Genomic DNA, 15,843 nt, shown 5'->3' on the forward strand with positions numbered 1-15,843 from the left:
GTTAGGTATGATCTTTCCTTCAGAACATGTACATGGACAGAACATGCACAACATTTGAGGCACACCATATCTGATCATAACCTAGTGTTGCTACATTTCAGATGAAGACCTCTTATTACTCAACATGTGGCTATTGTAATCCAAAGGATTAAAAGATGCAGCATAGTAAAGCGACAATAGATAAACCAGTACTTTAGTGACAACACAGATGTAGCAGAAGATACGTTAGTGGAGTGGGATGTCTTCAGGGCTCATCCGGCGGGCTTGTGTATTAAATCCATGGACCAGATTAAATGGACACTTATAGAGACAGCCACCAAACTGGAAGCACATATCGGAACCCTGGGGGCAAGGTTGATAGCTAAACCAGAAGTACAGACAGTCCTAAAAATAAATTAACTGAATGTAGTGCAGCTTTGGATAGGCTGGGTAATAAACCTTATGTAGCTAGGCGTCCCTCTGAAAGTGACAAAACTTTCAACTTGTGGGATGGATCGACACTCTAAAAACCTGTAAGCCATGTACCTGCTTTTAAAAAAGAAGATGGTTTGATCATTGGTTCACAATTAGAAATTAGCAATGTCATTTAGTACTACAGTAAGTCACAAAACACATCTGGCAGTATAAATCAAGCTCGCAGACCCAATTTATTGATGCAGCAGGCATAGGTACAGTAACAGAAGAGCAAAGGGAGGCATTAGTGAAAGATATTGTGGGTTCTATCAAGGAATTGGAACCAGGGAAGACCTTCAGAATTTAATAAAACATATAGAAATATCCCAGTGGCTACATTTGTCAATGTATGAAACTTCCAGGCAAAAAAGAAAAACTCCCCCATGCAAGTGCAGAAGCCATAATAGTAGCTATGCCCAATCAAGGGTGAGGCTCACAGAAGGTGTCCTTATACAAGCCGTTATACCTGGTGATTGTGAACTATACGGACCTAGGCAAAATAGTGCATGTGTAGTTCCTGATTTGGTACTCCATGACCACGGAAGATTTGTGGCACACATCAACATGGCACATAACATAAAGAAGCTCTTGTATTTTATGGGAGAATGGCCAAAGGAGGTGCAAAGGCCTGTGGTGGCCTCAATTGATATGGAAAAGGCTTTTGATTTGATGGATCGAAGTTACTTGTTTTTGATCCTGCACAACAGTGGCCTATGGCCTGGTATCATAGCTTGGAGCAAGGTATTACATGTGTCACCGACTACAAAAGTCCGGCCTGGTAGTCATTTCCAATGCCTTTGTGATGCAGTGGTGTACATGACTTGGTCCCCCTCTGTCACTGTTGCTCTTTGTGTTAGCGATGGAACCTTTTAACGCAACACTTCGAAGGGTGAATGTAAACAGAAATAAGCAGTTTGGTGCATGTAGTGTCCCTATACGCAAATAGTATTTTGTTCTATTTAAATAACCTGGCCTCCACCAGACACTGGAATTACTGGAGGAATTGGGCAAACTGGCAGCGTTGCAGGTTAATAAAGATCAGATGTGTATTTCTGCCACTCCGATCAAAGAGGAACCAACAGGTCACGTTAAACACAGAGTTGTACTGGAACACAGACACCTTTAACTATCTTGGAATTCAGGTCTACTTGGAGGATAAAGACCTAATTGAAGGGAATGTACAGCATTTAGTACACTGGGCGACCAAATCTGCTGCCTTCTGGAAAACACTTCCTCTCAACAATGGGCCAGATAGTAAGCACAAAAATGGTGGTTCTGCCTCAATTCTTCTACTTGTTTAGTACCATTCACGTTCGCGTGACGAGAAACCTCTTTGAAGAAATAGATGTGCTGTAACTGATGTTGTGTGTAGCCCGAATAGGTGTCGGATAGCGTTAAAAAAGTTTCAACTTATGGCCCGAGGGCAGATGGGGCTCAGGGGTGTGGCACCCGATCTTCAGGTTATGTTATCTGGTGGTGCAGTTATAAAATGCGGCTTAATGGGGGCCTCAGCTTGATAACCAAGAAATTCCATACGTATGATAATCAAGGTTGGGGTTGGATGAAAGCATTTGTTTTACCTCTACAGCAAAGCATCAGAAAGACATTGAAACTGCGGGCAGTAGCCAGATTCTGTTGGCAGAAAATGCTGCACAAAACACAAACCGTGACCTATGTACTGTCACTATCAGTCGAGTGCATACTTGATCTCCAAAAAGTTAAACTTGAGCAGATAAGGCAACATATGCAGAGGCAGGCATATGTATGTTGGGCGAAATATAGTAGAAGGACATACTGCTTACATTTGACATATTTCGAACCACGTATCCAATAGCAGCAGGGCAGTTCCTTGTGTTTAATGTAATACTGCCGGTCATGAGGAGCCTGCGATATGTGGATGCTGTAGCCCCGAAAACCAATACAGAAGTGGACATGATGCTTAATATAGGAAAGGGTGGAAGGAAAACAATAAACCAATTATATGCTGCTATGATGAGTATGGCAGGCCAGTCATTACAAATGCTCAAGGAAAGGCGGGAGCTAAATGGGGAAGTGAGCCCACAAATGGTGTTTCATAATGTCGGATCTAAGCTGCTGTAGCTGAATCCGTTGCATTGTATCCACCTGACATCACACATGCTGGATAGGATGGACCTGTTTGTATCACAGAGATGACCTTGGTGTTCAGCAGAGGAGGCTGTTCTGTTCCATATCTTCTGGGGTTGAACAAGAATAGCCAAGTATTGGAGGGAGGTTACCCGGGAGTTGTCACTGATAATAGGTTAATGCCGTGTAAACAAAAATATATTATGGAAGCTAGGTTTAAAGAGCTAGCTAGCACTGCTGTTCACCAAAAAGGCAATAGCTATGCAATGGAAAGCACATACACCCCTTGGCTGGAGAGATGAAGAAGAGAGCTGATTAAATGAGGGAGGCGGATGGCATGGTTGTGGTTTTCAGGACCGGTTGTGCAGGACTCTGGCATATGCACAGTGGTAGTCAGCAGGACTGTTTCATGTTGCCCTCAGGGATGTCATGTTTCATCATAGGCCTATTGCTCTTCGTTGGAACAGCGATGCAGTGCTCAACGGTTCCCCCGAAGGGTCACTTTGGCAGAGATCTTTTATTGGCATGCCGTATGATGAATGCAAGGTACAGTCTAGGATGGGGTGGTATCTCATGTCTGATGATGTGGGTTAAAACTGGTCCGGGAGGCCACCGACTATTTTTAAAACCTGGACCGCTCTGTCAGATTAAAAACCTTTATAGGTATATTCTACCCGTGGGGGGAAGCAGAGGACGAGGGTAGGTGCGACAACCAAATTGTACTCGGAAACCTTTAGCATGACTGAGTGCTACACCTCTGCCGCATCATAGGGAGTACTATCTCTAGTTGGAGGTTGAAAAGCGAACATCAAAAAGTAGGTACCACTCAAAGGGCACCACTTTTGACACATTTGTGGGGCTGGAAGATTCAGTCTGTATTCCTGTCTTGACGAAGCGCCACGGATCCTCCGGACCACTAGGGGAGCGAAACGTGTTGACTGACTAGAGTTGGACCCTAAAGAAGGAACTCACATTAGACTAACAAGGTACTTTATGACCTCATTGGTAGCATTTACCTATACAGGTTTTTAATCTGACAAGGCAGTCCTGTTAATAAAAGTAGTTGGTGAACTCCTTGACCAGTTTTAATCCACATCATTACACATGAGATACCACCCCACCTAGACTCAACCGTGCATTCCCAGAGATTGTGGTTATTGCTTGAATAGGGCTCAAACACCCCTCAACCAAAAACCCAATTTCTAACTGTGACCAAGTCCAAAGGAAAAACCTTAGATCTGGCAAAGGCGGTAGATTCTTCCCAGTGTTGAAGTCACCTCAGTGGCTATGAAATCGAGTTTTGTCTTCCTCTGAGCATTTGGCACAAACTTCTTCATCGGGAGCTTGGCGATGTAGCTGGCTTTGATTGATCCATGTTGGCTTCAGCCGTAGACCATGACCATCTGGAGGACTTTGACATCCGAAAATTAGACTTATTCAGAAGGTAAAACCTTTGCCAAGGGCAACATGACTTGTGTATATATTGGAGGCGTGACTTGGCAAGCCAACATGGCGGTCGCTCTCGGTTAGAGCTCCTTGCCACTGTCCCACAATCTCTTTCAATTCCATTCTGGGGCTCAACAATGACTGGCACCTTGTTCCCCATACCCAGGAAGAAGCCGGAAAATAACTACACCTGTAGGCTGCCCATGCTTAGGTGGTTGCTCACCCACTGAGAGTGGAAAGGCCAGGAGCCAGCGAGTGCTGCCCGCTGACTACATCAGTGAACAGCAGCAAAGTGAATAAGGCCTGCAGGCGGAGACCCCAGCGGGGAGTCGAGGTGAGATGGGGAGACTTCCCTGGCTGCCTGTGGCCCACACACTCGTTTCCCCCTTCCCAAGAGAGCCTGAGAGCAACAACACCTGCAGATCCCACTGCTGGTGCAGACATCTACCTGCTGAGAGGAAAAGGGCCGTGAGATGACCGGAACGGTCCGCTTGGCCACATCGGTGGACAGCCGCGAAAAGGCTGAGGTCTAATGGCCAGGACCCCAACTGAGAGCCGGAAGGGGTTGCTCCCCCAGCGACCTGCCGCCCAAGCCCTCTGTTCCCTCCCTCCTCCCCTCTTGGTTATAGTAATATAAAGCAATTGCAACTAATTTCTCAACCTTCTAGTTTTCAGTTTTACACCATAATAATTTGTATCTTCTCTTGGGAAGACTAGCCTCAGAAACAATCTTCTTACTGCAGCAGACTCAACCATACAGGAAATTCTTTTTTTTCTTCAGACTTGGCCTAGAGACAGTTTAGGCTGTCTCGCCAGGCTGTTGCAATCAAAAAATTCATAATTACTTACATGTATACGTGCGAAGAGGGACTTTGAACAAGCCCTCTTTGCCCATTGGTCTGTTGTTTAACTGTTATTCATATTTTACTTCTGAAGCATCTAGCATGGGGCCATGATTGTGCCCACTTCCACCATTCACTCTCTTGCCCTGTGACTCACCGCATTATCCCCTGATCAGTTATGCATATCTGCCTAAAAAGAAGCACGCTTCAGTATCTGGGCTAGTGGGCCAATATTTGACTTTTTCTGTACGTTCTTTATATTTTTTTTCGTTATTATTTTCGTCATCATTGCTGTCTTTTAAGGTTTCAGTAATGCAAAGAAAATATTGTGTTTTCTTTGTACCAATAAGAATCCTATTTTCCTCTGATATGCATGTTTAGAAGCACCCCTACTGTTCTATTATTTGAGGACGTGTGACGATTATAATAAAAAAGTAAATTTTTATACCAAGCATATGGCTGACAAATTTAGGTGATAGCATGTGTCAGACCTTGGTTTGGAGGCCACAGTGCAAAGCGGTGCGTCTTGGCTACAACCATGGTGGCTGTGATAGTTCGCCACATTGTTATATGGTCCCTACTACTATGTCTCGGCAAACTGGGTCAAACATAAACCTTTCTGCACTTGCCTGTCAGGGCGAGTAGTCACAGGCTTCTCAGGGAGGTAGTTTGAGGCACAAGAGCTTATAATTGAATAGCCAAACCAACAGACACAATAAGGTATTGCCCAGCTCCGTGTTCACCTTTCAAGTGAAAGACAATACTTTAATCACAGAACGTTACTAAATAATACATATTCCAAAATATGGTTCCATTACCGGGTAGTATCCCTCAACAGGATCTCATGAAAATCAAATGTCCCTATTTAGCCCACTTCCTCCCCTCTTATCTATCTTACCAAAGAATTGAATACAGACATAGGCTAGGCAAATATAATAAATGATTACCCCAAAAGACTGGCCCATAGGTCATCTCGGTTTTCATTTGGACCAGCAAGTGTGTGATTAAAAGGTTTGCATTAGCAGTAAAAGATTCCCTCTGTTGGCTTAGGTGCAAGCAAGTGCGACTGTTGTCTTCACACTCTTGCGCTGCGGTACCGGGACAGTTTATCCCCGTTCGCAGTCATGGACATGGTGAAGCATGCTCAATGGCTTGTCAAAAAAAGTGACCTTCCGGTCTACACAGGCAGGTGTTTGTCCTCCGCAGTTGAGTACCTTGGGGCGAGTATGAACGACAATTGTCTTTGGGTGCTGTGTCCAATGCAGACAAAGTGCTTGCCTTCGCAGTTATGGTCCTGGACGACGTTGCAGCTAGTTCTCTTGTGTCAGCACCTTGGCTGGTAGCGGCAACGCTAGGCCCTCGGGGATGATGGCTGGAGCGGCAGGTAACAAGGTGACAACTTGCTGAACACTTCTTTATGTAGCTTACGATGAGAGCTGCAACAGGAGCCCATGGGGACCTTGCAGATATCATGTCACGATCGGCTTTGTTGTCTCTCAGCAATTAGCTACGTTTGGATTCCCCACATCCTGGGAATACACCAGGCTTTTCCTCCTGGACAGTCAGTTCTTCTGCTGTGCCCAGCACTCTCCTTCCCCGTCCAGAGCAGGCAGGCAGGCTTCAAGGCACTTAGACAGACCATCTACTTCTAAAACAAGTTGCAGACTTCAGGTGATGTCCTTTCACTTCTGGGAGGCAGGCTGTGATGCCCCGGCTTTGGTCACACATCAGTCCTCTGAATGCTCTGGGAAGTGCTCCCTTCCTTAATCAGGAAGGACTTGCAACTGGAAACAAGTAGGGTAATTTCGATCCCACTTCAATACACATTTTCCAGAAAGGTGATGTAGGACCGCTAACTCAAGCTTCTGAACTGATTGGACTTTGGTTTAAAGGCTACTTTCTATTCACAGCCTTTGGCAAAAGTGTTGGTTTTCCAAGCAGGTAGCATTTGGACTGTTCCGAGCACGAGTATCCAAAATATGGGCACAGTGACATGTAAGTTCTCTGCACCTGCCAGTCACACCTTTCTAAAACCATAATCTGAGGCACACCAATGGCAGGCCCTGCCTAGAAACGTTCTCACCTCAAACATGATAAACTGAAGTCCCACCTAGTCTCACTACCCTCTACAAATAGCAGTGCTTCTCAGAAACCACGAATCAACAGCCTTTTGCTTCTGACTTTCTCATGGAATTTCAAAAGGTTGGCCTTTCTCCATTCTCCTCACTTCAGTGTCTGGGTCTCCAACCAGCAGTTACTGGAATGCAGGCAATTCATTTTCAATGTCTGCAGAAGCTATCTTCACTCTTTCTCTTGTACCATGCTAAACCAAAGGCATCCAAAATGTATCCCACTGTTTTCCATAATCTGACTCCTGCAAAACAGTCTTACTACCATATTTGTGCTAAATACGCATAGCACATACACACACTCGATATACACATGGTAAGACTGCTACAGAAGGGTAAGTAGATCTCCCTGTCACTGACCAAGACCAAAAAATCACACTATAAATTTGCAAAGCCTTCTCTATATGATGTACCTACTGCAAGAACAGTAGTGCATTGCTCTGTTTGACAGGGACAGGTCCTGGACCTTGCATTGTCGGGGGCAGATCCTGGCCTCTGTGCAGGCGCTAGATTAGTTCCCCACCGTCCCCTTGACCCATAGAAAAGGATAATATCTGTGAAAAATCCTGGTAGAGAGGAGTAAACATATGTACACCTTGCACAGCAGGAGTCTTGCCACCCTTGACTGGGACAGGAAGATCTGGAAGCACAGCCTCCAATTGGTAGAGAAAGTCCAGAGTAGCTTCAGGCTGTATATCTCGGCAGGGGAGTGCCAGGCCTTCAGCATGTACAACTAGGGTCATCCTGGCATGCAAAAAAATAAATATGCAGAATTTTATCTGGATGTCAACAAATGAGCACTGTGGACGCATAACTTCTCCATACCACATCGCAAACAAGCAATGTAAAAAACAAGAAATTTAACCTAGCTAGACACAAAGCAGCATCAAGCATAGACTCGACCTCTGCGAAATAGACACACTACTTCTGGGTGAAGGGTTAGAGACTTGTGCTCTCGAATGAGGCTGAAACATTTTGGTAAAATTAAAGGACTAGTTCAGTTCCCAGTTTCCTGAATGTAGCTTGCTTTATAATGTAAGTAATGTCGCGATGAAGAGGGATGAACTAGTAATCAAGGTAGACTTTTTACTGTTGCCTCAAGAGTAGGGTCTATCCAGACGACACGGTAAGCCTTAAGTAAAAGACCAAGGCAAACGTATGGTGAAAGAGCTGTTTTTTCCATGATCTTTAGGAGGCCTGCATAATTCCAATTTCTAACACGTAAATGGATAATGTCGTCCTAACACTAAAATCTAATTTTAATACCCTAATCGTAAAGTCAAATGCCTCAACAAAGGTTCTTAAACCTTATCCTCACTCTTGCCTTTCATTATGGAAGTTTAGCTCACATATTCTTTAATGAAGAAGGCCTGCTTATTGATTTTCATTGGTTTGATCATTGAAGTAGTCGAAAGCAATTTCAGTATGCATACCATTTCACAATGAGAGGAAATTGTGAATACTTAAACAAGAAGACATTACTTATTTTTCAAAAAGGTGCTCTTTGTGTGCTCTAACTCTTCTTGGACTATCTCTACGCAGTGGTGTTGAACAAATCTTTAAGGACACCCGTTTTATGGAAACCCTAACGTTGATGATTAGACATTTACTATAGCTGTGGTAGGTTAAAGGTTAAAGTTAACTCTACTGGAGTGTAGAAAGACCCTGGTTCAGCCACTGCGTATTAGCAGGCTGGATTACGGCAATGCTCTTTTTGTCGGTATGGCAGACTACATGTTTTCCCGACTCCAGCTAGTCCAGAATGCGGCGGCTAAAGCTGTATGCAATGTGAAGAAGTATAGATCAGCCTCGGAATGCATGAATACCCTACACAGGCTCCCTATGAGACAGAGGGACATGTTTAAATTATTGTGTCATGCACACAAGACCCTGCATCATGCCGGACCGAAAATTATTCAATTTATTTAGAAAAAACGAGGGAACGCGATAATTGGCTAGGGACCACGGGTAACAATGCTATTAAGAGGAACAATGGTCCTTAGCAGACAGAAGAATGAGAAACCAAAATACAATATAGCCCACAATGGGTTGCTATATGAATCCACTGTCCAGCCGGACATGGAGTTTTATTCAACAATTGTTTAGAATAGAATCAGCAAATTTTTGTAACACAAATTATATGTGCCATCGTGCTACTGACGAGGACAGCAGATTGTTGCTTAATCTAGCTTTCATTCTAGAAATTGAGCCGTTTTTATCAGGCGACCAGAAGGCCCGACCCCTGGGTACTCAAAACTCCTTTAAAAGCACAGGTTACTTAACCCCACACACCCATCTGATTCCTAAAAACTGCCCATGTTGCCAATTAAGTGTATATGTTTTTAAATTCAGCACGTCAACAGCGGCCATCTCGCCCTACTCCCTCTCGGTTGCAGCAAGTGCCATTAAGCCATTACTGGCCGATACTGTTTATACCAGGCAAAAGTTATGATTTAGTCCTGATGATGATCCCGATAATTAATGAGCATGGGATCAAAACGTCGACACTGGTAAATAGCGCCACAAATTTCCATTGTGTCTAACTATTGTGGTACCTATTTTTGGTTAAACTCGCCGCAGAGTACATTACATGCGAGTTACCACAGCTCAAAGTCTTTGCCTGTAATTATGTTACCTTGTTTTGTTTAAACATTGTGTATTGGTTTCCATACTTTCTTCTCAGAGTAGGGTACAGGCTTGTGCCCTATCATATAATTTGTGTTTCAAAAAATTTGCTGATTCTATTCTAAACAATTGTTGAATAAAACTCCATGTCCGGCTGGACAGTGGATTCATATAGCAACCCATTGTGGGCTATATTGTATTTTGGTTTCTCATTCTTCTGTCTGCTAAGGACCATTGTTCCTCTTAATACGAAAATTATTCAAGGCAGATTCAAGTTCTATTTATTTATTTAGATTTATATAGCGCGTTATCACCCAGGGGTCTCTAAGCGATTGTCCAGACGTACACAAAGAATATTCACAGGGCCAAAGCAACCTTAAAACGAGCCCCATGCCTCCCGGAAGAGCACAGTTTTGAGCATCTTCCTGAAAGGCAGGAGGCTTGGTTCTTTGCGCAGATGTATTGGCAAGTTGTTCCAGGCCACTGGGATCGCATTTGAAAAAGCACGCCCGCCCATAGTAGCTAGTCTAAAACGTGGGAGGGCCAAAAGAGTAGCATCGGTTAAACGGAGAGCCCTGTTGGGGATATATGGAACCAAATGCGCTTTGATGTAGCTTGGCGCGTTTCCATATAGGGCTTTATGGGTGATACAAAGTCCCTTAAACATTACTCTTTGTCTGATTGGCAGCCAGTGTAGCTTACGCAAAAAAGGAGTTACATGTGTCCTCCTCGGTTTTTTAAAGACCAATCTGGCTGCATCATTCATAACTGTTTGCAGCCTAGTCAACTAGTGCTGGGGAAGACCAGCGTACAGTGAGTTGCCATAGTCTAAGCGCGACAGAATCATGGCTGATACGGCGCGCCTCAGAGTTGCTGGAGACAGAAGTTGAGAGATTTTCTGGAGTTGTCTCAAAAGGCCTACACACGTTCCGACGACTGAAGATACTTGATTCATCATAGTCAGTTTGCCATCTATGTGGATACCCAAACTTTTCACAGCTACTGCCAGTTCTGGAAACGGCCCTAATTCCTTCGGCCAGGATAGATCGTTCCAAGGGCTACCAGAGATAGTAATTGGCAGCGCCTCTGTTTTATCTGGGTTTATCTTTAAAGAATTAGCGGACATCCAGTTGACCGTGTATTTCAAGATGTTCTGCAGTCTAGCATGTGCATCTTTCCAATCGGAATTTGCGATCATGCCATCTGGCCAAGGCAACCACTAAGCGTATTTAAAAGTCTATACTAGGGGCCGCTCCTTTTCTTATTTGGCTGCAAAATCTTGGAACGAACTTCGACTTATCAATTGCCACCCGCTATAAAAACTAAAAACACACCTATTTCCCAAAGCCTGATAAGTTATAGAATCCCCCTCACTACTGTATTTTTAACCTGTAAATGGCCGTCCGTCAGCGCAGTGATATCCATTCGGATGAATGTCGCGCTTTATAAATAAATAAAGTAATAATGCTGTGTTCAGTGGAGCATCTTGTAGTATTTGTGCAGAATAGCCTCCAAGTGCCTGGCTTGATTCAGTGTACCCAACATCAATTGGAGTACTGATGGATATTTTGTTCTTGTAACTTCAGCTGTTCACAATTTTCATGCGGTCCTTTCTGGCTCAGGTGTAGCTTCTAAATCAAGCTCATCTTATACATGTTCCATTTAATTAACTTACTTATTTCAGCCCTTGCAGAGCAGGTGGAATTTATTGACTGACTGTTTTGACTGCATCTTTTGCTTTGAATGTTAACATATGTTAATCATCTTAATCTCACTCTAGGCAAGAAAAGATGTCGTCCGTAATCAACAGGAGGAGCGCAGACTTCCAAAGCAGACCTTCAAGCACGAGCACTTTTCCATTTTAGCTACTGAGGACATTCCAAAAGGAAAGCTATCTATAATAGAAGCCCTCACAGTCCTCAGCAGTCATAAGCGTCAGCCTGAGTCATGGACTGCTGAGAAGATAGCGGAGGAGTACAGCCTGGAACTGAAAGATACCAAATCGCTCCTGGAATTCTTTATCCCTTTTGATGTCAAAATAATTCCTCCAAAAGACGCAAAACAAATAAAATCTACATAAAAGGCCAACCTTTGCATTGTTTGTGAGGCCAACATTACGCTTAAGGCTCAAGTACTTGCTGCCTGAAATACTAGGACTGGATTTTGCCACTCTTATTTATTTTTTATGTATTGATATGTGATGTAGCTAGGCAAATGGTGTCCAGCATGGTCCTAGAAATATTTCCATTAATTGGTCATAATATACTCACAGGGGTGGTAGGCTGAGTAAGTGGATATTTTTCAATTCTATATTATTAAAATGTTATGAAAATACTCTTCATTTACGTTGTATTTGGTTTGATATGTTGACTCCATTTTACAGTTTCATAAGGTTACTGGACATGGGATGGATAACAAAATATGCCACTGAACTCTGATAAAAGGCAGGTTGAGTGAGTGTTTTTTGCTCACATGAGGGACACCTTGGCTCACAAACCAAATCTTCTCAGAGGCAAATACAGATTAGCTAACTACCACTGAAATTGAATTGAAAATGTGTACAACAGGCGAGAAAGTACAGATTTTTTTTAAATTCCTACCTAAATTCCAAACAAAGGTATGGATCACGATGCTGTTTCACAAAACGTAGTCAAAAGCCCACCCAAGTCATGCTGTTTAGCTAATCTGTGACATCTACTGGACAAACAGGTATTTTGGCTGAGCAGCCTCTGAAGTGCTGTGTCCATTTTCAAATGTGCACATTCTAAAAAGAAGCCTTCGCTTCTGGGATCCCACAGTTAGCCTGGAGGTTGATGTGGCAGACCTATCTTTATAGTGTGAGGATGGTGGTAACGGGAGTTTGCAAGTCTCTATGGCTCCACCTTCCTCATCTGGGTCAGATTTTGATTTTTTCTTTGTATGTCCATGCAGAAATACTGTGTTGATTGTCCAAGAGAAATACAGCGCACATTCTTAATTCCTTAACACATTTGATGGTCCTTGACCTGCTTGGCTATAGTTTGACGTGCCTGCCTTGTAGGTTGTCAGGAGAGTCCTACTGATATTATGATACCTTTTGCAAATGTAGCTGCTGCTGTAGATACACTATGGAAGAGTTTGCGGGGTTACTCCCCGTGTCATACTTAAGTTCCAGATGGAATGCAGTCACATACAGGTGTTTTTAGATTAAAAGTTCCACTTTTTTGCATGCCAAAGTGAGGATGCCTCCCTACTTTCAAATCACCAGCTCTGACCTTACCATGCCTGGCCTTGGCAAATCATCAAGTGTTGAGTATTGGAGGTGAGATCCTGTCGTGGGCCTGCTGCATAAACTGTGGATCAACACCATGCAGTTTCAGACTGTGTGGGTAGGTCATTGGTGCTAAGAGGACTCCGAATACGGTGGTTGTCTTGATTCTATGGCTTCCATGGCCAGAGTGCCTATTACTTTGTACACTAGACTGGTTCAATGATAGTATGTGTTTTCTTGTGAAATATCCTTAAATTCCATTATTGCTGCTTTGAACATGTTTCTGCAAAAGCAGCATTAAATTACAGTACTACTATAGTTTGACACTGGTACCAGTAGACAACTCCACTGTCATGACTGCAGTGGATTGTTTACAGGTACATTCGAGAGACAAATTAGGTGACATATTTGAGCTGCAGATGAGTAGGGCAGAGGCAAATGAATGAAAGGTGAACACGGTACTTTGCAATGCACCTCATCGCTTTCATCTGCAAACTTATGCACTTTCACACCCAGCGGCACAGATTAAAGGACCTCTTTTATTTGGGCAAATTATTAACACCCGCTGAAAGAGAATGGCCATTTGCTATGCTAGAACCATCGACATCTGAAAATATTTGTGGTCAGACATTTGGTGGAATACCACAAGGGTGTCCATGTTGAAGCCCGTTCTTTCAAAGTATGAGGCCAAGACATAGTGCACAAAAATGCAATAATGGCAGTGGCAATTGAACTCCCCAATACATGTGAAATCGTTTTTTGTTCCCGTTTTTACTACTCCTGCAGCCATATGGTTTGAAATTGGTAAGGCTTACTCAAGAAACTTTGTAGCATCGTCAGTATTATATTTAATCATAAAAGTAAACAATAGACACACATTTTTCAGCAGTTGATCGATTCAGAAGATGTTGATCATTATGCTTTAAAAGATGCCTCACCAGCAATTTTGCAAGTAATAGTGTTTACACAGTAAAGTTAAATATCAGCGACTGTATAATTGTGTGAGCTTTTTCTGCTGTTGTAACAAAGTGTGTGTTGCTCCTCCCATAGGGGAATAGGAGAAGCACACTTTTTTTTAAATTATTTTTATTGCAGATAAAGTAAAAGACCAGCATGGTATGCAATTCTCAGCTGTCCCAGACGCGGGAGAGTCAATATGTAGAAAAAAAAAACACAGTGTCACACGGCCAATCAGCCCACACCCCGGAGGTTGGGCGGCGTTTGTAAGGTGTATGCTGAAGGCAAACCAGTTCAGCCGGTAATGACAATCCAGATCACATTGAATATCTGCTTTTTTAGTTGGAAGTTGATCCCCATTCAACCCTCAACTCCCCCCCCCCCCCCCCCCCAACTATTCAACTGAACTGCCGCAAGTGCGACATAGGAGAAGCACACTTAACACACACACACACACACACACACACACACGCACACACACACACACACACACACACACACACACACACACACTCTCTTATACTACAGCAGATAGGTACAGCTGTTTCCTATTCTGATCCCTATGCACCTGCTATCTGTGCAGTGCAGAGGAGGAGTGGAGCAACTAACAAGCTATTGTAGCCTCACAGAGAAGTCAATGGTCTTCTAGGCTCATGATATGAATGAAAGGCGAAGATATCCATTGGCTGATGTGATCCTCTGCCATCTAACACTGATGGAGAAACAGGATCGGGAAACGGGACAGCACCCCATGCTGCTCTGCAGCTAAAGGAATATTAGCAGGGCACTGCTCTCTGCAGGGAAAACACAAACGGTCCTGCAGCTCTGCATGGTCATATTTAATTAAAAACAAGCATTTGCAATGCAATCGGTCTCGCCTTTGGGACCTTATATGTATTTAGCCATGCAGCACATTAGCCTTGGTGCTGAAACATTACTGTTCTTTAACAAGTAAGCAACCAAACTGTGTGACACGCCAGGTATGGGAACACATGGAGAGAAATATAGCATTTCAGCAGGAAATGGTATAGTCCAAAGCTCTGTTTTTAATATAAAATCGGGGCCTTCGGTGGTCATTTCATTGAAAATACAAGATTGGAAAAAAAATATTGTTGTCTATGGGTGCTCGTGGAAGACCATTTCTATAGACTGGAATCTAGAGAATGCTAAAGTGATTCTGGTATTTTACTGACCTCTGCTGGTTGTTTTCTATCAAGAAAGTAAAATAGTCAGTTGAACAGGCAGAAAGCAATTCTGGTATTTTACTGACTCCTCTGGTCGTTTTCTATCAAAACAGTTAATTAGAGGCAGTTGAACAGAAAAAAATCCCTGAGCGAAAGTAGACCAGTCCTGGGGCTGATCTCCAGATCCCACAAAGTACATACACATATAAGTGTATACTAAAGTATGTACAAGAGGTCTCGAATGCTCGACTTAAAAAAGTTTGCCCTTTGGTGACTCATTTTGGTCTGGTGAAATGAGGAACAAAACGGGGGATTGTTGCCCTAAATTGTTTTCTTTTTTTTTGTTGCTATATGATGTTAGGATATTTATTTAACACCATCGCTGCTGATGGTATTCCCCTCCTGTGCCGAGTCTCATTTTTTCCCATTGTTTATGACAAGCTCAGCTCGTCATAAGCACAGCTCAACCGTGCCTCATGACGAGCTGAGCTCGTCATGAGCATCGAAGGGGCTAAAAGAAAGAAACATAATTACACATAACACGGCACATGCTGTCCACAGCCGAAAGTCGTTTCTAGCATGCATGGAGGGCAGAAGAATGTGAGCCAAGTGTGCCTCGTAGGACAGATTCTGTGCAGTGTGATGGGCACAGCCGCAGGCTTACACCCATAACTAGTAGTAGTGGCTCGGTGCCTTTTCATTCATGCCCTTCATTCAGAGACCACTGGCATACCATGTTGTATTAGGACATGGGATACTGGGTTTAAGGCATGACTGTGGTCCACTTGTTTCACTGATGAGACCCATTCCTGCAGGCTCTCGGGGACAAGAGATAAAGTACATCATAACAC

At 43.5% G+C, this 15,843-nt stretch overlaps 1 protein-coding gene across 1 annotated transcript in view; it reads left to right on the top strand.

Moving 5' to 3' along the window:
• NDUFAF4 (NADH:ubiquinone oxidoreductase complex assembly factor 4) overlaps window positions 1-11,942 on the top strand; it is a 47,482-nt gene extending 35,540 nt beyond the window's left edge. The window contains exon 3 of the mRNA XM_086926631.1: window positions 11,382-11,942. Coding sequence (XP_086782757.1) covers window positions 11,382-11,681 — 300 coding nt within the window. The 3' untranslated portion in view covers window positions 11,682-11,942. The remainder of the gene's footprint in view (window positions 1-11,381) is intronic.
• The last annotated feature ends 3,901 nt before the right edge of the window (window positions 11,943-15,843 follow it).

The sequence above is a fragment of the Lissotriton vulgaris genome, chromosome 6 (assembly GCF_964263255.1).
Source record: "Lissotriton vulgaris chromosome 6, aLisVul1.2, whole genome shotgun sequence".
NCBI lineage: Eukaryota > Metazoa > Chordata > Amphibia > Caudata > Salamandridae > Lissotriton > Lissotriton vulgaris.